The sequence below is a fragment of the Adiantum capillus-veneris genome, chromosome 20, assembly GCF_014529385.1.
Source record: "Adiantum capillus-veneris isolate H3 chromosome 20, ASM1452938v2, whole genome shotgun sequence".
NCBI lineage: Eukaryota > Viridiplantae > Streptophyta > Polypodiopsida > Polypodiales > Pteridaceae > Adiantum > Adiantum capillus-veneris.
The window spans coordinates 72,070,593-72,085,240 of NC_140950.1; the positions used below are offsets into that span (position 1 = coordinate 72,070,593).

General features: G+C 42.4%; 2 protein-coding genes and 1 pseudogene across 2 annotated transcripts; all 3 read left to right on the plus strand.

Moving 5' to 3' along the window:
- Window positions 1–1,667: 1,667 nt before the first annotated feature.
- Window positions 1,668–2,243, plus strand: LOC147432718 (uncharacterized). Its single transcript, XM_086491772.1, has 2 exons — window positions 1,668–1,739; window positions 1,821–2,243. Exons 1-2 carry the CDS (start codon window positions 1,668–1,670, stop codon window positions 2,241–2,243), a joined length of 495 nt encoding a protein of 164 aa, XP_086347898.1.
- A 280-nt stretch (window positions 2,244–2,523) lies between these two features.
- On the plus strand, window positions 2,524–4,482 carry LOC147432719 (uncharacterized). Its single transcript, XM_086491632.1, has one exon. The coding sequence runs from the start codon at window positions 3,780–3,782 to the stop codon at window positions 4,242–4,244; it is 465 nt and encodes a 154-aa protein (XP_086347758.1). The 5' UTR covers window positions 2,524–3,779; the 3' UTR covers window positions 4,245–4,482.
- Window positions 4,483–7,697: 3,215 nt separating this feature from the next.
- Window positions 7,698–8,792, plus strand: LOC147432720 (uncharacterized; annotated as a pseudogene).
- Window positions 8,793–14,648: the final 5,856 nt, after the last annotated feature.

Here is a 14,648-nt window from a genome sequence, read left to right on the forward strand (position 1 = left end):
GGAAATGGAATACCTGAAAAGCACCAAGCCACCATATGTTTGTTTCTAATTGAACATTGAAGTATGAAGGATCATCAGTGGGGCATTTTGAAAGAGCGTTATTCATCAATGTTATTGTGACTCATTCTATCTTCTTGTCTTTGAGAATCTCACACTCATCTAGCTTCAAAAAAAATTGTAGAACGCCACCTGTCTCTTCAAATGTTACATTCTAGAACTCAACCCATTCTAATTTGCAACAATGATGTACTCATTGTAGGTTACATTTTCTCCTTGTGATCTATAAATACCATTAATATGAAATGGACATCCAATTAAATATGTCTGTGCATGCTTGAGTTGAAGTCTCTCTTTCCAAACACTTGCTGTTGTTGGTAGAAGCTTTAGACTTTACTCCATTCTTCACAAAAATAGAGGAGATAGGACTGTTGAATAGCTAAGTACCCTCTCTTATTCACACCAAGGGAGCCAAGTGTGCCATGTATTTCACTGACAAGCACTGCACTCTTTGTAATAAAATGATCAACACCATCTTGCTACAAAACCTTAATACTTTTTGTCGTGCATTATATCCTTTGCGAGACCACTTGTTATCAAAGGATTCATCTGCTTTCCTACATTGGCCTTTGGATCTATGTTTTCTTTGTCTAGATATATAGCATGTCTACATAGAAAATATAACAGACATAAAAAAAAACAGTGTATAGTTGAATAAACTAAAAGGGTCACAATCCTAACGTCAATGCTTGGATTCTTTTCTTGAGACCTCCAGAGCCAACCTTCAAGGTTTCAAGATTCTGTAGTCTCTTCTTTCGCACACGAGCACCTAAACTTGTATCTTTCCTTTGTAAGTTCCACACTTTTTCTTGCAATACTTGTATTTCTTGTGTGCACTGCAAAAGGGTTTTTTGGTCCTCACAATGCAAATTAGAAAGTCATATAATCTCATTTTCTTGATGGTGAACTATGCTTTTCTGAATTTTTGATTTCCCACTTAGAGATTTGTAGTAGCCAAGTAAACCATTCTGTCCATCACCTGTAAAGGTCAATAAAGTAGTGGGATTTGCAAGTGCAAGGGAGGAATTGTTCACAGGATTCAAAGGATAGAGTGATCCATTTGTTCGCAAATCTATGTGTTTTGCTTCCTCTACTATGAGTCTTTCTTTCTCCGTGGGTGTGACTATTGCGTTTGTTTTACTTCGCTTGCATAAAGGTTCATATTCAGGATTCAAATCAACATGTAGATGATATTTATGTCATTTAGTGAGAAGGTTTGAGGGGGTGGATGAAGAAGCCATGAATACACAATCAAGAAAATCAAGAAATGAAAGAGTATAGCACCATTACTCCCTAGACTCCCTACTGCATATATTGTATGGAAAAGAAATTACCTCCTATATGAAGAGGTGCATTCAATATAACTAAAAAGGGACATTCTATCAATCATTATGGCCGTTATAACTATGTCAAAATAATCCACTTCAAAGTACGCTTTTTGAATGGTTGATGAGGACACCTTTTCTTTTACCACACCAATTTTCTATAGAGAGAAGAAAAAATTTGTATTTTCTTAGAAGGTCCTCCAAATGACCTCCCAAATTCCCTAATGAGTGGTTAAGGGTGTTGTGTATATCCTGGGATATAGAGAGGTGTTGGTACAAGTGAAGATGGTCAGCCTATGGAAGTGCAAGAAGCCCAGGCATAACAATTTGCAAGCAAATGACAACGACATCGATAAGGTATTTGATGGAGCTAGGAGACAAGTACATAGGGATGGAGCACTCTCTAGTAGAAGCTGCAAGTGTTTTTTGCTATCACAGGTAATAAGAGCAAATGTTGGTATCACAAGATTGGGGACGAGACAAGGGATGCTGGATACAAGTGCTATGATGTTTATGATATGGGATTATGAGCGAGATGTCTGCGAGACACTCTACTTGTCGGGATGTGTATGCCAAATGTGGCATTTGGTAGCCCATTCATGGAATTTTAGCTCTACTCAGTGCAAGGTTGCCGACACTTGTAAGGGTGGTGCTCTTTCCGGTGTGATATGCGGCATATTTGGCTATGCCTCATTTGTGCAACCATCTAGTTATCCACACTATGATGACATCTATGAAGTGTTTTACGATGCAATGGAGGCTCGAAGTCAAAGGAATGTGGAGAAAGGAATTGAGGAGTGCCAAATTGGAGCTATTTTGGCATCGACAATCGAGCACAATAAAGGGCATGGGACTTTTTAATTGTCGTCAATTGAAGTCATACTGGAACGTGGGAAACAAGACCAAGCTGGAGTTTTTTTGAAAAAAAAGACCAGAAGCTCAAATTAGCTAAAAAGCTAAAAGAATTGAAGGAACTGCATGGAAGAGTCGCCAGGGGGAAATGCAGATGACATAAGTTTTTTTGAGCCCTGGAATCACATGCACAGGAGGTGGTGCCATCTGGATGAGGAGGGGCGTTTTGGCATGCGGAGTTCCCAGTGGGAAGGGCACCATCTGTGGTGTTTTCATGCAGCATGAGCAGTCAGTTGCATGGAGGGGGTTGGACCAATTGTATGGTGAAGCTGGTGGTACTCGAGGACCGCGGGAGAGAAGAGTCACTAGAGTGGGTGGCCATAGAAGGCATGGAGGGCAGGGTGTGCAGGGGTTTGCAGACCACAAGAGTAGTGGTTGGTAGCACTAGGAAAGATCAGGGGGTGTTGAACAAGAGGACGACCGCCAGGGCTTGAGAAGGTGAGTGCTGCAGAGGAGCTTGCCATGGTTGGGTCACGAGGGAGGTGCGCCAAAGAGGGTTGCCAGGAGAGGAAGAAGGGAAAGATAGCAGAGCAAAGGGGGAGGGGGGCAACCTCCAACGATCGAGGGTAGAAGGGGAGTAATGTGTGCTACTGCAAGAAGAGGCAGAAGCGGCCTACATGGAGCTGTCACCTGTGCAACTCACAGGGAGGCGGTATTGGGAGTTCGAAAACAGCTTCGGGGCTGCATATGGCAAGGGTCTGACCCTGAGCATTAGGAAGCAAGGAAACATACAACAGGAAAAAGGTCCATAAGCAGATGAAAACGAAAAAGGGGCTATTACAGGCTGGGATTTGAAGTCCGAAAAGCTACAGGAAAAAAAAAGATATTATTAAAAGGTTGTTCGTGTGCGAGAAGAGCCACCAGAGCTACGAACAGGAGTCCGTGTCCACAAGGAGGTCGCCTGCAAGCTCATGAGAGGAGGAGGGCTTTCCATGTTTTTTTTGTGAAGCCGACGATATCATCGTACATTGCTCTCAAACTTTTGAGCTGAATTGAAGAGGGTCATAGACTGAAGGTTCTTTGATTCTCCGTCATCTTCTCTATTCTCGGCTCGACGACATCTTGTGCCTTGGCTTGGTTGTGTGCGTGCGTCACCCCCAAGTTACGTGTGTGTGCGTGCCAAGAAAGAGCAAGATAGGTTGGTTGAGGGGATAGGAGAGATATGGCAGGTTTGAATTAACTCATGTTTAGGGCAACAGTGTCTATGGTGATGAGTGCCAGGGTTTAGGTGTATGGAGGGTAATATCGATTGATCATGAGTGTGTGAAATTAGTGATGCCCAAGAGTGCACTGATGCTATAGTGATTTTGTAGCTTGTGTTATAGTGTGTGTGATTTTGTGTGGTTTGGGGTGTTGGATATTCAATGGGCTATAGAGAGGCAAGATTAGAGTGTGGTGAGGGTGTTCCCCCTTCCCCCTTTCTATTAGTGGTGCCCCCACTGAGGATCTACCGATTGCTCCTTGGTGAAGTTTTAAAGCCTGAAGATGATGCATGATATTGAATTGGTGCTTGCTGGAGAAGAAGAGGATGCAGATTGGTTTTCCAATCTGGAGCTATACCTATTGAAGATCAGAATTTGTGGAGACGAAGCCAAATTGAAGGCACTACCATTGGTTCTACAACGACGAGTGAAAGCCTGGTTTGAAGGATTGAAGGTTGCAGATCGAGAGTCGTTGCACGAGATTTGCAAGCGGTTTGTTGAAGCTTTTCAGAAGTGGGTTTCTCCATCGGACTTGGGTGAACAATTGAGAAAGCTGAAGCAGGATGTAAGTGAAGATTTTGCTTTGTTTTTGGATAAATTTGAGTCTATGTGGGAGAGACTAGCTGCTGTTACATGTGTTCGCTACGTGAGTCGGGCAGGCGTCGAGCCTCTGGCTGTGGGAGGTGTTAAAGAGAGAGAACACGAGACACTGACAGCTAATCTGCCAATCACCGCAATCATCAATTAATTGAATATTACTTTGAGTACAATTTTCTCCTTAGCCAAGGCGGGTTGTTAACAGCGCCGTCACTTGGATCAGCTGCTAACTAGGAGTTTAAGCTCTCGCTTTTATAGGATTAACCAGGCCGTTAACGACACCGAGTTAAAAGAATGTTAATTCAATCTTTAGCTGATGACGGTTATGGAAATTTCCTCCTTTCGCTTTATTTGCTTCAAATACCTCGCGGATTTTGCAAGCTTCAACTCTGCTCACTGCCTTAATCATTAAGCATTAGTTATTGTCAATTATCCTGTAACTTCCTGCTTTGCTAAGCTCTAACCCTTTTTCTTCTGCCTTGACTCCTTGCTTAACTCTACCCTTTTCCGAGCCTTTGCTTTGTTTCTCTAATCCAGAGAGAGACAGAGAAATAGTCTTTGTCCTACCCTTGTTCAAACTTGAGAGCGAGAGAAGAGAGAAGGCTTCCCTCTTCTACTTCTATGAGCACCTGAATCCCCTTTGCTTCATCTCCCTCAAGCATCTCAAGGGCCGAGAGAGATATGAGAGAGAGCGAGAGAGAACCTTGCTTTGTATCACCGATACGAGAACGAGAGAGAGCGGGAGAGAGAAGCTTTGCCTTGTTTACCTTGCCGATTATGAGAGCAAGAGAGAGGGAGCTTGCTCCTCGCTACGACCCCTCTCCGCCTTCCTCTTCTTCTCCCTTCGACTCCCCTTGCTTCCTCCTTACGCCTTGCCCTTGGTTACCTCTTGTTCCCTTCTCACGCCTTGCCCTTGGTTACCTCTTGTTCCCTTCCCCCCGCTTCCTTGCTATGCCTTTCGTTGATAGCCCTCCTCGTTGCAATTCCCCTTTTTTAAATTAATAGCCCTCACTTCCCCCTAAGCAACTCAATGACGTGGCAGCTACGGATCCCGGCCAACTTAGAACTTGACGAGAATGGATCCAAACTGGGTCGCCATGGGCTACTTCTCAGTTTTCGTTACGCAGCCGAGATCATCCGATGCTCGGATAGGCCGGCGCAACCCCGTTTCCTGTTCGCTGCCTGCGTCATCTCCCATTAAGCTTTTCTTTTCTCTTGCTTTCCCACTAAAACCCTTTTAGTTTCTTCAAATGGGCGGCCACTGAGCATGTCCCCTTGGACGGCCATTGCTATTGGGCCCTTGGTCACCATAGTGTCCTTGGGCGGGTGGCCCTCAAAGAGCACCAACTTGAGCATGCTCTTCCTCGCTCCATTGCCTTCACACTGCCGCGTTTGGCATTCTCCGAATCTTTTGAGTGAAAGCGCACCGATAGCTTTTTGTGCCTCCGAAAGGACACCACATTCGGTATTCATATCGGCCAATGCATTTCGAAGCACAACTTCTTTCTCTAGCCGTCCTTGAGTGACAATGTCATCAGGGAATCTCTTACCTTGGGGTAAATCCCGCAGTCAATGCATTCCAAGAGACGTCATTTCGGACACGATGCTCTTCAAGTACTTATGTGCTTCCGTACGGGCACCACATTTAGAGTATTTAACTTCCAAAGCATATCGGTTTGCGGCACTTCTTGATTGAAGCTCAAAAACTCCTAGATGGCACTCCGGCCGAGCTGACCAGATTGGTATGGAACCGGCCCCTGGTGAATCTTTAATGGCCAATAACTTGGCAACCACAAATCCGATCGCCGATCTGAAAAGACCGACGTGCTCCAAAAATTGAGCACTTCAGGCCCGTGCATTCATTTCATTATTGTCACCTCACCTGTAGTTGCCCAATCTGGATCGGATCTACAATCGACTCAAACTTCAATATGCCATAACTTCTTCACCGTAGCTCCAATCGACGAGCCATAAAGACAGGCTGGTAGAGCACTTCAAGCACTACAACTCTAGATCATAAACTCCCATATGTGCTCACTTCAAGCATCATCATTTTTGGCATCATTAAGGCATATGTTGGCCCTTTTAAGCCGCATCTGGCATACATTAATCATTAAACTTGGCCTGTTAACAAGCCCTCATCACTGACCATTAATCAAGTAGGCTTTCAATAAGCTTGATCTGCATCTTCTTGGCATATTTCTTAGCATGGGAGCGAAGCTGCACGACAGCGCGAGCAGTTTCTAGCCTGCTTGCATTCGTGAATCAAGGTGAAGGTCGGGTGTGGTGGTGCAGAGGACTATGCGCAAATGGTTTGCTTAGCCAAGGTAAAGAGCAGGAAAGTAAAGAAGAAGCTGGAGATCGATAGGTTTGTTGAAGCCGGCAGACTACAGATATAGCTCAACAATAATGGAGTTGCATCATGCCATGAAGCCAAAGGGGAGTTCAAGCCTCAAAGAGGTAGCTGCTTTGCCATTGGTAAGCCATTCTAGTCATTTGTTTCAATTTGTACCTCTAGTTTGGTATGCTGCTGTACAAGAGTCTGCTAGCCTGGTTAGCAAGGATGCGGTCTTGGTCGAAGTGTGTATGCATGAAGAAGAAAATGAAGAAGTAAAAAGCTCACAAGACAAGCTTGAAGTTGTTGGCAAAGCGATAGTCACAGCTATGCAGGAATAAGCTAGCTAGGGGGCTAGGCAACCTTGCCCTATTGATTGTGTTTAGGAGCGGCAGTGCATTCCAGAAGGTGTTGGCGATGTCGATCTACCAAAAAATGAGGTAGTAGATGGATTTCTTTCTCTCTTAGCAGATGATATGGTTGTACAAGAAGTCCTTGAAGAGCAGGTTAATGTTCAAGCAAAGGTGGTCGAGAAATCCGATTTGCTCTCGCATGAAGTGGTTGAAGATGAAGCATCAAAGGCTATGGTGGACAAAAATTGGCATGGTGAGTCAGGTATGGAGTGTATGCCATTTGAAGGACCTACAACAGAGGGTATGCTTGAGAAGCATGTAGGCTTGGTTCTCCAAGAAGCAACACCATTGGAAGATAGGTTGCTAAAGGTGGGTGTTATGCTATTGATGGACATGCTTTTGAAAGTTGCTTCACAGGTTGTTTTACATATTTTGCAAAGCTCTCTTGATGAGGGGTCTGCTATGGAGAGCTCCCTATCAGGTGAGAGGATAATGATGTATGGTGCAGAAGCTTCACAGGTTGGTTTACAAGCTTATTTTGTGTACGAAGCCGGTGTATGGATACAGGTTGCTGAAGGTCGATGCTATGCCAAGCTGCACAAGAGGTTGGTTTCTGGGCTTATAGGAGCAAAAAAATGGTTGATTATGCATGTACTACGGATGGATGGCTGTGCTCAATGCCATGTATTTGATCCTGGAGGAGTTTGCATCACAGTTGAGAGAGCCTATGGCTTTCCATTTGATCTCGAGGGATTGTACAACTGATAAAATCTCTCTCTCTCTCTCTCTCTCTATCTACTGCTATTGTACATACTAAGTATTAGTTTTCTAATATGTAATCATATCTTATCTAAATAATACAGTGGTTGTGCGTGAATGCTCAATAGGGGGCTGGGCAATGATGGTACAACTGAAGATGGTTAGCCTATGGAAGTGCAAGAAGCCCAGGCATAATAGTTTCCAGGAAAACGACAGGGACATTGAGTAGGTATTTGATGGACCTAGGAGACAAGTACACAGGGATGGAGCACTCTCTAGTGGAAGTTGCAAGTGTTTTTTGCTATCACATGTGACAAGAGCAAATGTTGATATCACAAGATTGGGGACGAGACAAGGGATGCTGGATACAGGTGCTGTGATGTTTATGATATGGGATTTTGAGCGATATGTCTGTAGGACACTCTACTTGCCTGGATGTGTATGCCAAATGTGGCATTTGGTAGGCCATTCGTAGAATTTTTGCCCTACTCAGTGCAAGATTGCCGACGCTTGTAAGCGTGGTGCTCTTTCCGGTGTGGTATGTGGCATTGGCTATGGCTCATTTGTGCAACCATCTAGTTATCCACACTATGATGACTTCTATGAAGTGTTTTATGATGTGATGGAGGTTCGCAGGCAAAGGCATCTTGAGAAAGGAATTGAGGGGTGCCAAAATTGGATCTATTTTGGCATCGACAATCGAGCACAATCAAAGGCATCAGACTTTTTAATTGTCGGCAACTGAAGTCATACTGGAACGTGGGAAACAAGACCAAGCTCGAGTTTTTTTTAAAAAAAGATCAGAAGCTAAAATTATCTAAAAAGCTAAAAGAATTGCATGGAAGAGTCGCCAGGGGCGGCACTGCATATGGCAAAACTTTTTTTGAGGCCTGCACAGAAGGTGGCGCCATCTGGATGAGGAGGGGGCGTTTTGGCATGCGGAGTTCCCAGTGGGAAGGGCACCATCTGTGGTGTTTTCATGCAGCGTGAGCAGTCAGTTGCATAGAGGTGGGTGGACCAATTGCATGGTGAAGCTGGTGGTACTCGAGGACCGGGGGAGAGAAGAGTCACTACAGTGGGTGGCCATAGAAGGCATGGAGGGCCGGGTGTGCAGGGGTTTGCAGTCCACGAGAGTGCTGGTTCGTAGCTCTAGGAAAGATCAGGGGGTGTTGAACGAGAGGACGGCCGCCTGGGATTGAGAAGGTGAGTGCTGTAGAGGAGCTTGCCATGGTTGGGTCATGAGGGAGGTGCACCAGAGAGGGCTGTTAGGAGAGGAAGAAGGGAAAGATAGCAGAGCAAGGGGGGGGGGGGGGGGGGGGGGGGGGGGGGGGGGTGCTGCAACCTCCAATAGTTGAGAGCAGGAGGGGAGTAACGTGTGCTACTGCGAGAAGAGGCAGAAGCGGCCTGCATGGATCCTTCACCTACATAACTCACAGGGAGGCGGTATTGGGAGTTCGACAGCAGCTTTGGGGCTGCATATGGCAAGGGTCTGACCCTGAGCATGGGGAAGCAAGGCAACATACAGCAAGAAAAAGGTGATGAAAATGAAAAAGGGGCTATTACAGGCTGGGATTTGAAGTCCAAAAAGCTGCAGGAAAAAAAAAGATACTATTAAAAGGTTGTTCGTGTGCGAGAAGAGCTGCGAACAGGAGTCCGTGTCCACAAAGAGGTCGCCTGCAAGCGCATAAGAGGAGGAGGGCTTTCCGTTTTTTTTGTGAAGGTGACAATATCATTATACATTGCTCTCAAACTTTTGAGTTGAATTGAAGAGGGTTATAGGCTGAAGGTTCTTTGATTCCCCGTCATTTTCTCTATTCTTGGCTCGACATCTTGTGCCTTGGCTTGGTTGTGTGCGTGTGTCGCCCCCAAGTTACGTGCGTGTGCGTGCCAAGAAAGAGTGAGATAGGTTGGGTGAGGGGATACGAGACTTATGGCAGGTTCGAATTAACTCATGTTTAGGGCAACAATGTTTATGGTGATGAGTGCCAAGGTTTAGGTGTATGAAGGGTAATATCAATAGATTCTGAGTGTGTGAAATCGGTGATGCCCAAGAGTGAGCTGATGCTATAGTGATTTTGTACCTTGTGTTATAGTGTGTGTGATTCTGTGTGGTTTGGGGTGTTGGATATTCACTGCGCTATAGAGAGGCAAGCTTAGAGTGTGCTGGGTGTGTTCCCCCTTCCCCGTTTCCAGCATGTTGATTGTGTATCGGGTGTGTTCCACTTTCCCCCTTCCCAATGATAGCAAAGAAATTCTAGATATGGCTAAAAGTCAAGAAGAAATGGCTATTATGCTTAGCATCCAAAATCATGAAGAACACGAAAACTTTCAAGTAAATCTTTTCAGATAAATTCCTACAGATGTCATCCTTGGTAGTCAATGGTTAGACCAACGTGAGAACTACAAAGAAGACACAGTGCTATTACTCTTTTTTCCAAGTGGTAGTAAGCAACTATTATAATTATTGTTGATGCTGGATCCAAAGTTTCAAGTGCGCAAGAATCAACGATAAATCCTACAAGGAAAAAGCTAAAGTTGACCCTCCAATAGCTAGCATAAAAGATGTGACATCATATGCCTCTACATAAAAGAACCCTAATGGATCAACTCCCTCACACTACAAAAGGTTCTTCATATTAATGACGCTAGCAGTGCGATGCTCAAATGTGGAAATACACAGCGTCGCTATATTATTTGTTGCATATGAGCGACACTGACAGGGTAAAAAATAAACCGAGAGCGCCAAAAACTCAGATCTTAGATATGAGTTTTGGCGCTCTCGGTTTACAGGTATACCCTGTGCCTCTCTCTCTCTCTCTCTCTCTCTCTCTCTCTCTCTCTCTTCCCCCCCCCCCCCCCCCCACACACACACACGAGGAGAGGAAGGAGAGCCAGGTATGCTCCTTTCCTCTCCTCCCTCTCATGTTTTCTTCCCCTCTTTCTCTCTCTCCCTCTCTCTCTCTCTCTCTCTCACACACACACACACACACACACACACACACACACACATACATTGTGTCTTTGAGAGAGAGAGAGAGAGAGAGAGAGAGAGAGAGAGAGAGTGGGAGGGAGATAGGGAGAAAGCAAAGAGAGAGCAAGGGAGAGATAAGGGGAGAAAACAAAGAGAGAGAGAGAGAGAGAGAGAGAGATTAAAAAAAACTAGAGAAAAGTAAAGAAAATAAGATTACATTTAAGATTAAGTTAGACTTAAGATTAGGTTAGATTTAAGATTAGATTTAATTTAAGTTTATGTTCAATTTAAGATTAGGTTAAGATTTAAGGTTAGGTTAGACTTAAGATTAGATAATGTTAGATTTAGGTTTATGTTAGATTGAAGGTTAGATTAGATCTAGGTTAGATTTAAGATTAGATTATGTTAGATTACATTTCGGTTTATGTTAGATTTAAAATTAGGTTAGACTTAAGATTATGTTAGATTTAAGATTAGATAAGAGTTAGGTTTATGTTAGATTTATATTTATGTTAGATTTATATTTATGTTAGATTTAAGATTAGGTTAGATCTAGGTTAGATTAGGTTAGATTATATTTAGGATTATGTTAGATTTAAGATTAGATTAAATTTAGGTTTATGTTAGTTTAAGATTAGGTTAAGATTTAAGATTAGGTTAATGTTAGACTATGTTATATTTAAGATTAGATTAGATTTGAGTTTATGTTAGATTTAAGATTAGGTTAGATCTAGGTTAGATTTAAGATTAGATTTTGGATTTAGTTTATATATTAAAGTTTATCTTCAAGATTACGGTTTAAATTTAGAGTTAGGTTTATGGTAATCCCTCTCTTCCTCGCCATGGATGCGGCATTAAGTTGGAGAGCTTTCAACGGCATGATGCTCAGATTGGAGACAGACATGTAATGTGTAGAGTAATCCCTCTAACAAGGATCTGCTGTGAAGAGATGTTAAGCTGCTGTGAATTGCTACAGCTAAAGAAGAGGCAAAGGGGTTTTGTCCACTACATGCATTTTCATGTAGACGTGGGTGTGTAGATTTCTTGTACCCACAAATATAGGCATTGACCAATAAAGACAATGATTATAACCTGGTGGTTCTAATGTTCGTGACCTCTAGACTGAGGTGTGCGGGGATTGGACATGGCTAGAGAATGTGAGGTAGTTTATAGTGTGATTTGAGAGAGAGAGATAAGAGATGGAGGATGCTAATAGAAGATTAAATTTATGTCCAAGTTATAAGGTTTTTACATTCATTATGAGTTGTAATGACGATGTGCGGCCGTCCAACTGAAACGCCTATCCTTCAACAAGAATCTTATGTCCTTGTAATCAATGCAAACATGCTCTACGACAGACAAGACAGATTGAGTTGTTGCCAATTACAACTCATTGGACTCTGACGTTGGCCAGCATGCAGTAATCCTGCAACCCAATAGACGTGTTCGCAGGCGCTTTGGTCAAGCAGCATACGTTGTCGTGCTGTGGCACGTATATAGTGGGAACAAATGCTAAAAGATCTATCCTGCACCTTTTTAGATACATACGTATATTTATTATAGTGTACATATACATATCTAAGTAGAATAATAAGCTTTGTATCTCATCCTATTATTTATCTCAAGGATAATATATTCTTACTTTACTGTCAAAAAATACTATGAGAAAAGTGTCAATAGCTCCGCCTCTTTAACTTGGGATAAAAAGCATTGGTTCTTTCTTTCTACTATCTCATTATCATCTCACACCCTATTTATATCCCATATCTAAGGTAACTTCCAATATATATATATATATATATATATATATATATATATATATATATATTAGATGTATTTTTTATATTTCTTTTTAATAGCTACAAGGAAGGAATCATATCCTAGTGGGACACAAGCTTGCATGATTTTCAAAGATACACCTATTTTAATGCATTATTGCAAGCATGACTACAATTTTTTAAATCAAGGAGCAAGTTCATGCTTTCATATTGTATGAGGTGTCCATTGGAATCAAATGAAAGTCTAGACTAAGGGGACCACAAGAAGACTTTTGCGGCCAAAATTGTACCCTATTTTGATTATTTTTCTACACAAGATTTTAATCCGAATTCAAAAAAGTATATAAAATAAGAATTGTAGCTTATGAGTTGAGCTTTTTGACCCTATTTTTACTTTTTTATTTGGAGCCATGGTTGAGGAGATATGATCAAAATTCTGGACCCCAGTCTGTGCCCACATCATGCAAGGACAACTCATTTTAAACTTTGCCAGTTCCTGTTCACACTAGCTCTTCTCTTTCTTGTGTAACCCTTGGGGGTTCCCTTCACCTATAAAACGAGACCTTTTCTTCCTTATAAATCATTCATGAGATGAATTCATGAGGGAGTAAGATTAGTAATGCTTAATTGTACTTAGCCATAAACATAAGCCTAAGCCTACACTTACTCCTAGAGGAAGACTAGCCAATCTTATAAGCTATCCTTGGAATATAATCTCTAAGCAAAGAAGGACTTGAACTTGGTGCATCAATCAAGACTTGAAGTCTTTCCTCTTCTTCTCTCTCCATCAAAAATGGTGAATAACTCCTGAAGGGTTTGTCAAGCACTACAAGAGGCTATTCATATTAGCGACGCTCACACAGCGACGCTCAAATTTTTTTTTTCCCGGCATCGCTATGAGCGTCGCAAATTTACAAGTAAATTTGTGACGCTCATAGCAATGCCGGCTGGGCTAAAAAAAATAACAGAGAGCGCCAAAAAACTCAGATCTCACATCTGAGTTTTTCGGCGGCCTCAAGCAAGGAGCAGGTAACGCTCTCCCTCTCTCTCTCTCTCTCTCTCTCTCTCTTTCTTCTCCACACACACACACACACACGAGGAGAGGAAGGAGAGCCAGGTATGCTCCTTCCCTCTCCTCACTCTCATGTTCCCTTCCCCTCTTTTTCTCTCCCTCTCTCTCTCTCACACACACACACACACACACACACACACATAGTGTTTTTGAGAGAGAGAGAGAGAGAGAGAGAAAGAGTACAAACATAAACAAAAACGCACACACACATACATAAACAAAGAATGCACACACACATTGAGAGAGGAAAAGAGAGAGAGAACATGCATAAACAAAAAACACACACATTGAGAGAGGAAAAGAGAGAGAGAGAACATGCATAAACAAAAAACGCACACATTGAGAGAGGAAAAGAGAGAGAAAACATGCATAAACAAAAAAACGCACACACATTGAGAGAGAAAGAGAGAGAAACTAATTTAACATCGTAGGAAACTAATTAAAATTAAGAGACCTAAAGATCTAGCCGACGAGGAGTTGAACTCAAGACCTATTATTCAAGAGGGAAATGGCATAACCAATCTATCATACTTGGCATGGGTGATAGAAAGGTTATACCATTTATCTCTTTTTATTGGCACACACATTCACACACGCGCACACACACAAGAAGAAGAGAGTTATAACGTCGTAGGAAACTATCCTAAAAGACGTTAAAGATTAGGTTAGATGTAGACTTACGTTAAATTAGATTTAGGTTTATTTAAGTTAAATTAGATTAGATTTAGTTTATTTTTAGTTAGATTTACGTTTATTTACGCTAGATTTAGATTTAGGTCTCCATAGACTGCGATGCCTGCATGAAGCGAGTGAAGAAAGCCCTCAATGGAATATAGGGTATTGTTGCCTTCACTCATGGTGGGCTCCGTCGATCCAAAAGTACTGGTGAAATGTCTTCAGAAGATAGGGAAGAAGGTGGATCTTCAGGGCGGCAAGAGTCACTACATCCTCGACAATGACCATCTAGACAACCTCTAGTCATTCAACAGCAACTTCAAAGTTAGTAACAAGAGCAAGAACGGTCCAAAGGGCCAATTGCTGTCGTCAGATATGGATGGAGATGAGGCAGTGTCACCGTCGGAAGTTAACTCTCACATCTTTAGTGATGAGAATGCCAACTCTTGCCGAGTTATGTGAAAAATTATGTGTTAAATCAGTTTTAAGGTTCTTATAATCCCTGTTAGTTTAGTTCTTTGTTTTTAATATAACATAATTTACGTTAGATTTAGATTTATGTTATATTAGATTAGACTTAGGTTTATTTAGGTTTACCCACACACACACACA